The sequence below is a fragment of the Megalopta genalis genome, chromosome 4 (genome assembly GCF_051020955.1).
Source record: "Megalopta genalis isolate 19385.01 chromosome 4, iyMegGena1_principal, whole genome shotgun sequence".
NCBI classification, from domain to species: domain Eukaryota; kingdom Metazoa; phylum Arthropoda; class Insecta; order Hymenoptera; family Halictidae; genus Megalopta; species Megalopta genalis.
Window position 1 is genome coordinate 18698253 of NC_135016.1, and position 13307 is coordinate 18711559.

At 42.5% G+C, this 13307-nt stretch overlaps 1 protein-coding gene across 6 annotated transcripts in view; it reads left to right on the forward strand.

Annotated features, from left to right (window-relative positions):
• The window catches only part of Ten-a (Teneurin-a transmembrane protein), a 1349343-nt gene that overhangs the window by 508147 nt on the left and 827889 nt on the right, over positions 1-13307 (forward strand). For all 6 annotated transcript variants that reach the window (XM_033473288.2, XM_033473287.2, XM_033473289.2 and 3 more), the window contains exon 4: positions 8307-8552. In XM_033473288.2, coding sequence (XP_033329179.2) covers positions 8318-8552 — 235 coding nt within the window. In that variant the 5' untranslated portion in view covers positions 8307-8317. The remainder of the gene's footprint in view (positions 1-8306; positions 8553-13307) is intronic.

A 13307-nucleotide genomic window follows, 5' to 3' on the forward strand; every position in this document is an offset into this window, starting at 1 on the left:
TTCGCGGAACAGCGCTCGCTGTTACGGAACATTCTGACGGCGATCCGATCCTGATAATGCCAATGAAATCCTGATAATGCCAATGAAATCGTGGCCGGAAAGCGCCGGCTTTGTGAACCTCCGAATTGACCTGTTAACGCGACGGACTTCTTTTCCTGGTCGGACAAGTGGAGTAGGCTTTCATTGGACAAGTAAAATGGTCGCTCCATGGTCAGACCGGTAGGAAGTTTTTGAAAAAAAAATTAAAGATTAGATTTTAAATGTCGTCGTCTGACATTTGGTATGGTTTCTATGGTTTCGCCGACCGATCGTTTCGGCTGCAATTTATTTAACGCTAGATTTACGGAGTACCAAAAACAGCTGTTTTATATCAGTTTGTAAAAGTAACATTTATTCTGATTCAGGAGATTTATTCTGATTTTGAACAAGCGTTATTGTAACATTTTTCATATGTTACATATCAATTGAATAAATAACTCATAAATGTATCTTTACGATTTGAATAATCGTGAATTAACAAATTAGCGTCATTTTGACGGGTTCCGGAAATCTAGTGCTAACACTAAACCTAACTGCTGTCAAAATGACAGCTTTTTTCACAACAGTTTTTCACAACAGTTTTTCTTGTTGTACAATTCTGCAAGCTTTAGCGACTCTTTCGTGGAAAATGCATGAATTGTTCCAATTAAAGTTGGAATCTTCGCCGATGATTCGATAAGCTGTCACGTTAACGACTCGAAAAATTTAATAAAATTAAGATATTTCACTTAATCAAATTGAAATTGAAAATTTAATTATATATATAATTATATATTATATTATAATTTAATTATATATAATTATATATTATATTACATTACAATTTAATTATTATATATTATATTATATTATAATTTAATTATCTATAATTATTTATTGTCAATTACTTTTGCAACATCTTTATATATCGCGGATCCTAATCGAATCAGGCAAACATGATAGCTCGACGTAAATATTAACATTCACGTTCGAGCAAACAATTCGCAGTGATAATCAATGTTATCGCACCTGGTGTTCTTTTCGTATCTCCATAACTAGACCGCGGATTTTCACGCGAATTCCTTTCCTAGCTTAAAACGTGCGATAAACGATAAAAATGAGCCGATAAAGCTGTTAATTCTCGGCCAAATAAGAAAGCACGAATATTTCGAAAAACAGTTGCGAAAATGTGCAAAATGCCGGTAAATGAAACAGCGGCTGAAAATTGTTCGGGTTGACACGCGACCCGCGCGAAGTGTCTTGGCGTCGTCGGGACACGTTCCGTCGACGCGCGACGGTCTCGGGCAATTGTCAAAAATGGCGACGCCGCGATGCATTCGGTTGTCTTATGAGAGCGACGCGCGGCGATATCGGAAAACTTTCACGTTCTAGCTGGCTCGTCGCCGCGGCGGAGGGCAACTTCTTGGCAATAATATACACGTGCGACCCACCTCAATAATAAGAATAACTTTTTCCCTAATGCCCGTACTCCTCTTGACGTCACGGATGCGTCCAACGAATCTCCGGACCGGAGAAGCAACCCTCACCTCACCCACCCCCCGCGTTCAATTACGATTCTCAAGTTTCGCTCGTGCGTGAAATATGACGCTGCTCGGCCCGTCGACCAAACAATGCCGCCCGCGGTCACTCTAATTTCCCGAGCAAAAATGAGGGCGGACGGAGCCGGAATTGTATCAATTTCGCCGAGGATCCTCGGGAAGCTTGTTAACTCGTCCGGACGAGATACACGTGTGCATCGATATCGGAAACGTCCGACGACGATTCTTGCGTGTCCCGCAGCGGTACTCGAGAGCTTCTGCCGTCGTCGTTAACCAAAGAACTGCCGTAATTTCTCCCTAATTAGCGATCAGATTGCGCACAATAATGGACAATTTGGAAAGCGGAGATACGATTAGTCGAGCTTCGCGGGTCATTTTTATGTTTTCCAATTATCAATAACTATAAAAACGAGGCGCAAAGCTCGAACATTCTTCTTTCCAAATTCTGCCTTTTTTGTTTACAAGCCGAAGAAAAATTAGGGAGAATTTACCGTACATCGGAAATCATTCGCCGTCGTCGCGAAAACAAGGTAGTACAGTAATTTCTCCCTAATTTAGATCAGATTGCGCCCAAAAATAGACGATTTGGGAATAGGAGATACGATTAGTCGAGTTTTTCGACTCATTTTTATGTTTTCCAATTATCAATAACTATAAAAACGAGGCACACAGCTCGAACATTCTTCTTCCCAAATTCTGCCTTTTTTGTTTACAAGACGGAAGAAAAATTAGGGGGAATTTACCGTACATCGGAAATCATTCGCGCAGTTTGAATCGCATTTTTACCGTCGTCGCGGAAACAAGAAGATACAGTAATTTCTCCCTAATTAGCGATCAGATTGCGCACAAGAATAGACAATTTGGAAAGCGAAGATACGATTATTCGAGCTTCGCGGCTCATTTTTATAGTCCTCGACAACCGGTAACTATAAAAAACGAGCCGCGAAGCTCGCATAATCGTGTCTCCATTTCGTACATGTCTCCATCGTATGGTCCACTCTTTGTGCCGCATTTGAGCGCGAATTAGGGAGAAATTACCGTAATTGCACACACTTGACAGCCGATTTCTCGGCCACTTTCGCAATATAAATTCGACGATAAAACAATACCAGACTAAATAGTGCCGAATATTGTGTTCACATGTTTGCCCGCACGATTATTGGTCGAACAGATGCCTAATCGTACCAGGTAGCCGATCATTAACTAGTTAGCAACAAGAACCCATGCTCCTAGCTTTGAACTGTGTACTGGCCTATGAACTCAATGGCTGACTTGACTAGAGTGTCTTGATTGGTACAGTGAGTTTCTGATCACGTGAACCGGCTCCGACCGTTCTCCAACCGAATGTCGACCGTCGGAGACACTCGATCAACAATGGTCCTTCTTGACATCAAACATCTTGGTAATCGAAATAATTTCTAAAAATTACATAGCACCTCGACCGACTTCAAAGTGGTCTTAACTCGTTGAATGCCATGCTGGTTTTACAGAAATTGTCCATGGCGCCACGATGAATTTTCTTTTATGCGATACATATAACATTGAAATAAATATTATCTGCAATAGATAAGTTACAGTGTATAACCATGTTTGACATGTTAATTGCGACAGGGGTCACTGTTCGAATCGACGATGGTAATAATACAAAATTTTAGATAATGACATTTGTTTTAAATTATATATATTTCTATCAATTTCTTCGCGCCGGTCACCGGTGGCCCCCATGACCGCCAAATTAACCCTTTCGCTACGGAGCGCTTGCGTCGAAATGTGATCGCTGCGAACGGAGCGTATTATCGAGTAGCTGGCACTGAAGTACGGAATGTATTTCTGGTTTCAAGTTTTCCGTAGTCCAAATATATTCAGATTTTTCTGATCTTGAGCACGTTACCGTTTGTCTTGCATGGCAAACGCTTTCAGTATCGGTATTTTCACTTTCAGTATTTTCGCTGTCACTCGTGGAAAATATTCTCCTAAATTTTCTTTTCCCGATGATTTGATAATGGGTCTGAAAAAATTAAATACTTAAAAGCTCAACATATTATCGCGAAGGCAGAAATTGAGTATTTACCCGTGAATGATTAAATTAAGCCAACAAAATTATTTTAGAATTATAAACTCGTGTAAACCTTTTAATTGCTACTGTTATAAATTGCTGGTATATATCCGTCGCTGGCAATGTTCTAAAGAAGACTGAAACTGTGTATCGTTCGAATAAAACACAATATCGTCTTGTCGATAGTGTTATATTTCACGATAGTCAATTGTTTAAGGCGTGCAGCGTTGCCAGATACTCGATTAACAAAAGTATCTCGTGTAAAGTATTAGGTCTACCGGAAAGTTCTGTCCGATAATGTCATTGCAAATTTCGATAGATACGCACATATTCGTTTGAGACATATATTTTTGAAAAATGTTGCTCACAAATTGCCATCACGCTGGCAAGAGGTCGTAAGTAACGACGGAAATTATGTTGTACAATAAATATTACTAAATTTATGAAAAATCTATTATTTCCTTTCATTTCTCAAACGGACAGAACTTTCTGGTGGACCTAATATGAAATAAAAGTGTATATGGTATGAACGTATATATACGCTCTTCGTACCCGCGCGCCCACTTTTCCAGAGCGTATATATACGCTCTTCGTATACGAATGGTCATTCTTCGAGGGCGTATATATACGCCCATCGGAGCGAAAGGGTTAAGTGCCGGTCACCGGTGACCCCCGTGGCGTTCAACGTGTTAAATAAAACCCGCAATCGAATAGAACGTAAAATTCAAGCTCGACTTGAGCTTCAAGCTCAACGAAATTTCTCACAGACATAATCGACGCCTGGTCTCTAAGCTCTCTCAATCATGCGTTGCCACGCAAAGGTTGCCACTCGCACGAAATTCTGCCGCGTCGTCGACGGCCTCCAGTCGATGTTGCGAAGGCGTGGCCCAACAGCGAAGAGTCCTGCTGCTGTTTACGGTGGCGATTTCCACGAGAAATTTCATAGTCCATGGCACAGCGAGTGATCTTAAGACTGCCGATCCGCTTGGATCGTAGCCCCGAGCATCAATCAGCTGTCTCCGTAATCAAGGGAGAGCTACTCACCGCGAGGACGTCTCCATGGGAATTTCGAGAGGTATCCGCCACTCAATTATCTGATCCCGTACACACTCAAGATGTTATTGATCCGGAGATACTCCGGCCGAGCGTATCCAGTCAGAAGCGATCGAAGCGATCGGACAGGAGCAGCTTCTTTTCGTCGGGAGCCACGAAATGTTTCATCATCATGGCTCTTCTACTACTTCTACGACAGAAATAGAAAGAGTGACTTTAGTACACGGGTTTAGTACACGTAATTATGTTAACGCACGGAATGAGGTGATTCCTGAGGTCATTTGAAGCAACTTCTTCCTTTGCGAAAATCTAATCCGAGGCATCGTTCACGAGTTATCAGCGAAAAACACTGACCAATGAGAGGCGAGCTCGTCTGGCACGAGGCGGCCGCGAGTGGTCGATGCCCAGTTCCGCTGATTGGCTCGGCTGCTTAGCGCTTAGACGAGCTCGCGTGTCATTGGTCAGTGTTTTTCGTTGATAACTCGTAAACAAAGCCGCGGATTGCATTTTCGCTGAGGAGAAAGTTACTTCAAATGACCTCGGGAATCGACCGTTTCTGGGCGGTAATTATAGGATACACTGTATATTTTGAGGTTTTTGGTAATATGAAAATGTACTTGTCATTCAATCTACCGATCTCTAAGAGTGATTAATTATATTTTATTATATCTACTATGTATTTATTACATATACTATATTATATATCTTACTTTTTATTATATTATATACTAAACTATATTACTTACTATATTATACTATATCTTACCTTCTCTTTTTACTTTTTGTATTATATCATTGTGTATACAATCGTATATTTTTTATTTTTATTGTTCTCGTGTGACGGCTGCATAAAATTTCTTTTTTATGCTTCCTTTTCTAGTAAGAAAGGAATTTTACCAGAATACATGAATGAACTTATTATTATTATTCTTTTCTATAAAAGAATTCATATATATATATATATATATATATATATATATAAATTGTTAAAAGTGTAACCGTTGTATGAAGCACAAGACTGCAAAAAGGGAGAAGAACTACTTTGGATTTAGAGTCAAAATGGACTCGAGTGCAAGGATTAAATTTTCCATATTGTGGAGACGAAGTGTTCTCATTCCCTTCCATTGTAAGGTAAAATAAAAATTGTTTTGAAAGACTACACAATATTTTCTCCCATATCGATTATCCCGAATTTTTATCCTGAAAGTTTAAGCTAAGTCTAAGCTACGATTTTCAAATCTGCCTCGATCATTATCGATCCAATTTAAATTAATTCACTAACTTACAGATACAAACCCTTTAGTATACGACGGCTGATCACCAATTATGTACAGACAAATAGATCATTAAAAGTGGTTCATCCAAATGCAATCTCTCCGAACAAAATACGTCGATCGATTTACAATAATAATAATTTACAATAATACAATAATACAATAATCATTTACAATATAAAATACAGATTAAAGAAACGGGAGAAGAAATTTTATAAAAATACTCGAAGCTTATTCGAGCATGTTCCCGGCTTCTTTCTTCGTTCGATATTCTGCTCCGCCGTTGCACTCGTAGCACACTTATGCAGGTAAGAAATTTGAGGACGGCCGGATCCGTTCCGATGTGCAACACGAATCCGTTCGCCGGGCGTATCAAAATTCCTGGCGACAGGCAAAACAAAGGCCGCGGTCCGAACGTAAACACGTTTGTCGGCGTCGAAACGGGAATAATCGGTATTCGATATCGGCGGAGTGTCGCGCTGGCAATTCGATTTCATTCGACCTCGAATGACTCCCATCGCCGGCTGTGAATACTTAATGAGCCGGCGTTGTTTGATGTCGAAGTGATATCAGGTTTCAACGGTCCAGAGGCGTCCGGAATCGCGCACTCTCTCTTTTTTTTCCCTCCCCTCCTCCCATAAATCGACCGCGCAACAGAAAAATCCGTTTCGGCTTTAATAATGTTTGATCCTCGTCATAGACCCGACAGCGCCCTGGCGAAATGCGGTTTTCCACTCGGAAACAGGATTTCCGATCGCGACCGCCGATTCTGCTTTTCTGGCCGCCGCTCTCTTATGACAGTTTCGGTTTGTGAAAACGAAACAGAGAATTCGAGCACGGACGCGCATGCACGCGCATTCCCGAAAATCGGACGTAGGCTCCCGTTTATTTTCCCTCCCCCCTGGATCAAGCTTGACAATCTCGCGTCGGGAATTTAACCGTGGGGGAATAAATGAATTATAATATCGGAATACAGGAAATCGTCCGGCCTCTATTTACTTAAACGTCAGTCATGTACGAGATGCGCTCGCCGGTGCCGTTACACGCGAATATACATATATATATGTATACGTGGAAATTTCATTTCCCCGGTACCCCTTTTTTTCCCTCTCTGCCTTTCCGATTATTGCATGCGGTCGTAATGCTGTCACTCGTTTTTACGCGTCACTGCAGCCGGGCGCACTGTTAAGTTTCTCCGTTAATGAAACGGTCGTTGATATCGAACGGAAAATGTAATATGAACAGCATTTAATCCGGGTCTCTCGTTTGTAAATAATTGTAGACACCGAAATGTTGAAAGCCAAGAAATCAGCGATCCACGAAATGCTGCGCGAAATTCATTTAAACGCTGGCGCTCGGAAATCGGTGACGGACGGAGCCTTCTATCGAGCTTCGATTAAGCTTCTATTCAAAATTAAGAACATAGCAGAGCGACGGGGAAAAGATGGTGGCGCAGTAGGGACTCCCTTATCCGAACATTCATTTTTTCAAAATTCTAGAATTTAACTACCTTTTTGCCACACTAAAGTGACTATACAAGGCGCAAACAGTAATAAATTATAGCGATTCCTTTGCAGAAGGTTAAATAATTAATCTTCCGATTCAGTGTCCGATGATAGTGATTCGCTATATTCTATTTCACTGTCGTCTCTTGTGAAATGTTCCTCAAGATTTGACATTTTGTAGGGTGTCACAAATAAAAAAAAAAATCGAACAAGTTATATTCAGCAGTATCGTTGTTGACGCGAGCGAGACCGTGAGGTTCTTACATTCACAAGACGATACTGCTGACTGAGTCGTTTTGAGGGCTTTGAGTCGCGAAAAGGTGACAGTGCATGTAATTAGTTTGAAATCTAATTGGTTAGAGAGTGGGACACATAAAATGGGATTTCCGTTTCGGAAATTCCCGGGGATTTTTATGATAGTATTGCTATAATATAATAATAAATAATATAATAATAATAAATATAATAATATTAAATTATAAATATAAATTAATTATAAATAAATATAAATAAAATATATGTATATTATATATATTATATTATATATAGATATATATATATATATAAATATATATGAATATAAATATAAATAAATATATAAATTATATATATAAATATAATAATATTGCCCAACCGCTACCTAAGGAAGGCAAATTACTAACGAGTGTCCCTGTATTAATTTTACACGAAAATAACTGCATATTGATTGAAAAAATCGACAAACGCATATATGCGTCCATAGAGCTCTAAGGTTTAAATATAGTTATTTACGTGTGTGTCTCATTCTACACCCTTTTATCTCAAATAACGCCCTCAAGAAAAATGCTGTTTCCGATTGCAGATGCTTCAGTGATGGAGGGCGAGGGCACGCTAGGCCGCAGTCACGGTAACGGGGGCCGTGGACTGCGCCGTCAACGGTCCCTGGAATGGCGAGACAGGCGCGGTTACGGGCCCAGTGCCCAATCGAGCAGCGACGAAGAGGAAAACTCTCTTCACACCGTGACGGCCGCCGCCGCTTCGTCCGCAGCTAGAGGCGCCCGCAGTCCCGGACAGGTTTTCGCTTCTCTCTTCGCGCAGCAGTATGGAAGTGAGTGATGATATAATTGATGTTTGATACTTTGATCGAGAGCCTGTTACCTTGCGCTAGACGTGCGCCCCAGAAAAAAGTTTCGCGGACGCCGCGGCAACCGACGCCGGGCAACACGTCGATCGTCGGCGCGGCTACGTCAAAACTCGCGATAGGTTCAATCATGTTTGAGAAACGAATCGCCCTTTGATAGATGTTGCTTAACCGCACCTGGCCGACTGGAATGGCAGTTGCTATTCCTTCGGCCTTGCCGAATTCGTTAACTCGGAGCCGATGGAATACTGAAAGCGGCTGTTTTGGATGATTTTAGAGGGTGTCTAAAATTATGGTATTTCCAGGAAATGGGGGATTCCTGAGGTTATTTGATGCAACTTTTTCCTTAGCGGAAATGCAATCCGTGGCTTCGTTTAGGAATTATTATCGAAAAACGATGACCAATGAGAGGCGAGCTCGGCTGGCGCGCGACGGCCCTGCCAACGAGTACACGGAGCTCAGTTCCGCTGACTGGCTCGGCCGCCTAGCGCTAAGCGAGCTCGCCTCTGATTGGTCACTGTTTTTCGTTGATAACTCGTAAACGAAGCCGCGGATTGCATTTTCGCTAAGGTAAAAGTTTCTTCGAATCACCTCAGGAATCTCTAATTTCCTAGAAGTATAGTAGAGGATCTTTTTAGGATAACTAGAATGCCAGGGCGACCATGACTTTTCATAGAAAAAGAGCATGTTCTGATAAATTCAATGGCGAACCTGCCGAGCACTAAACGCGACTGAAATGTGTTGATTTTCTAGTTAGAATGAAAATGAGTAGAATGTCGATGTATTATTCTCAACTTATCAAGATCGTTAGAGATAGAAATACGCTTCTAATTGGCCACTGCTAATTATAATCGATACTGATAACTATTTTGAACATAAAGAATCGCGGACTATTTATAAGAATGACAGCAGTAAATTTATTTAGACTTCTCGACATGTTTATTATAAAGAACGTTTTAACAAAGAAATGCACTGAATTAATTTTACAGAAGAATCTTCATAATTTCGAGAACTTTTTGCACAATAGGTTCGGTGTTAAGAATGACAGCACTGAATTTATTTAGACTTCTCGCCATGTTTATTGTGAGGCACGTTTTAACGAAGAAACTCACTGAATTAATTTTATAGAAAAATCTTCATAATTTGAAGAATTTTTTGCACGGCAGATTCGGCGTTAAACATTGCGGTCGTAGGCGGTCCGCAACCGATCAACTTCCGTGGAACACACTTTTCTATCGGATCGTTGAACGTGCCCGTACGTCGCGGCGCGATCCCGCGCGTAATTATCGTATAATTCACTCGTCGCTAGGCTGCTCCCCCGGCAATCATGTATGAAAACATTGATGGAACCGAATCGATCGGAAAGCACGGTCCACCGTATTTATTCTTCTCGCGTGCCAACAAAACCGTACACGGTTCTCGCGTGGCCCCGGCGATCAATGGGTGCCCGAGCATCGGGGCTCGGCCGCGATGCGCTCTCGAATTAAACTTTCTTCCCACGCGGCCGCATATTTCGTAGGCTTTTAATATGTGCGTGACGCGCGTCGGGCTACGTGACTCTTTCACCGCGGTTGTAGCCCCGATTTCCGCGCTAATCCGCCGGCGTGCCCGGAAACACGGCAATTTCGCCGGCGAAAGACAGGAAATTGTAGATTTAATCAGGATCACCGGGCACATCCGAGGTCAAATAATGGTCACGGGGCCGGGACAAGCGATATTAAACTATTATTTGCGTAAGTAGCAGTCCAAATAACCCGGGCAACGGTAATGCAGTTATGCGGCGCGCGATATTTAGACGGCTCGCCGCGAACGAGTCGCGTAATCGATACACAACGCCGCGGGGACGGACGTAATCGCCGTGCCGAAAAAATGCCGGATATCTGGCCGAAAGTCAAGATCAACGTACCACCGGCCGCACGATTTAAGCGGCGCTGTTTCACGCGGTCGATTTGTGCGGTGTTTAAGCCGGCAGTTTTGATGGGCGATGTACAGTAATATGTCTCCCTAACTGACGCTCAGATTGCGCACAGAAATAGACAATTTGGGAACAGGAGATACGATTATTCGAGCCTTGCAGCAGCACGTTTTTATAGTTGTTGAGAATTCGGAATTATATAAACGAACCGCAAGGCTCGAATAATCGTATCTCCTCTCCTCTAAATTGTCCATTTCTGTGGACAATCTGAGCGTCAATTAGAGAGACATTACTGTACCTTTAATTCTTTGGATTGATAAGTCGATTGGTCGATGAGTGATGCTAGAAGATCTTTCTGACGTTCTAAGAACAAAAGTCGAGGTCACTGATTTCGGATTTTCGCGAAGGCAGTTTTGATAAGCGATGTATCTTTAATTATTTGGATCGATAAATCAGTTAGTTGACGAACGATACCGGAAAATGTTTCTGACTTTCTCAGAACAAAAGTTTAGATCACAGATTTTGGATTTTCTCAAAGACAGTTTTAATGGGCGATGTACCTTTAATTCTCTGGATTGATAAGTCGATTAGTCGATGAGCAATACCAGATGTTTCTGACATTCTCAGAACAAAAGTTGAAATCACTGATTTCCGATTTTCGCAAAAATTGATCGCAGCATAATCCTGCGTAACAAGAATTTTCCAGCTGACATTAGAAATATTCACCTACTTCAGATTCTAATGATGAAGAATAAGATCCATCTCTGATCTAAACCAATGTACAGTAATTTCTCTCTAATTCGCGCTCAAATTGCGCGCAAGAGTGAACAATTTGGGAAGAAGGGACCCGATTATTCGAGCCTTGCGTCTCGTTTTCACAATCGCCGACAATCGGTGGCTATAAAAACGAGCCTTAAGACTCGAATAATCGGCTCTTCTCTTCCCAAATTGCACATTTTTCCGCGCGATCTGAACACAAATTACGGAAAACTTAAACGCGATGCAAACTAAATGCAATCTAGACGTCATCATACATAAAATCCGCTATCTACTGAACGCGTCGAGTACGAAGTCTCGTTGGCCACGAGAGAGAGGATGCCAAAGATGCAAAACGGTGCGCTAACAATTTGCTTCATACCGACAAATTTTAATATGGGCCAACGTTTTCGGCGGTATTCGCAAACGAGGCAGGATGAAATGAGTCTGGAATGGCAGGCGGCGGCCGATTATTCGCAAACATGCGGCGCTTGCGGAAATGTTATTTTTAAGGCTTTGTTTACCGCGCGAGTCCTCTCGCAATCATTTTACCGGGCGCAGCTTAATATCCGGCCGCCTAGACGTCGACGACGAGGACGAAGACGAGGACGAAGACGACGGCTACGTCGGCGACGACGACGACGCGAGGAGGTAAAACTAATTTCGTAAATCCTTTAATCTACGCGTTTGCCGAGGGAAGTCGAAGGAAGATTAAGGGAAGCGAGACTGAATGGGCGAGAGATCGCTGGGACCTATTGATGGAATATGATGAACGAGCCACCCTGAACTTTATTATTGGCGCGCGCGAGCGGCGGATCCGTTCGAAACAAGAAGAAAAAAAAGCGCTCGCGGCCCGGCTCGGCGCGGCGCGGCGCGATGGCTTGTATCGTTATCCCCGAAAGCTTTGCGAGCACCGACGATCTCGAACCCGTTCTCACCAGTGTGTTCCCTCGTTTGTCTCGCGGCACAGCTGCGAGAACTTGTTGTAATTCGGAGCTTTGCCGGTTCCTCGTTAGCTCGCTCGTTAAACGGTGTTTTCGGCGGGGTTTAAGAATGACGCGACCAAGGACCATCCAATCAGGGCTTAGGAATCGAATCGTTAAATTAATTACTGTCGCGCGGGAGGGTGGCTCGTCGAGGTTCTTCATCGACTGGGTTAATGAAGTCAATAGACGCGAGCTACTTCGACTTCGGCGGCGCGAACGGAATCGTCGATATTCGAGTCGTTGTAATTCCGTTAATAAGAACGCCGCGAGGACGAGCCTTGGCTCATTTTAAAGCTCGAAGTTTATGCTATAACCATGCGTCGTTCGTTTTTCCCTGAGATGTTCAGATACGTTGCTGTCCGGCGATGATGTACGGATATCGAGAGCGATTTTCAGCACTTTCGACGATCGTTTTGTTCGACGTTGTTCGATCACCCGAGGCGAACATAATTTTTCAAGGTTCAATTAGAGTTACTCTGCTCGAAAGCGACTATTTTTCTGCGATAAGGAGCGTTGCCTGGTGTCGTGCGATTTTTTTCTGTTCAAGGTGTTCGACTTCGAAGCGACAGTCCTTTGAATTTCAATGCTTGGACAGGTTTGTTGCTTACAGATTACAGTAATGTCTCTCTAATTGACGCTCAGATTGTCCACAAAAGTGGACAGTTTGGGAAGAGGAGATACGATTATTCGATCCTTGTGGTTCGTTTGTCGACGAATTGTCGATAACTATAAAAACGAGATGCAAAACATGAATAATCGCATCTCCACTTCCCAAATTGTCGACTTTTGCGCGCAATCTGAGCGTCAATTAGAGAGAAATTACCGTATCGATACTCCATATATTAGAGTTTATCGATACTCCATATATATCTCTATCAATAATATTACTACATTATTCACCACTCTATCGATAGTCTATTACATTATACTCATCGAATGAGACATTCGAGTCGCTCGATTTAGACGTAGCCGACGGTGCGAGCAGTCGCGGGGCAGCAGACGCTCGATCCGTTCGAGCAAATGCTTTTTGCCGGTCCCGATGACAGGCAATGGACAAGGGAAATC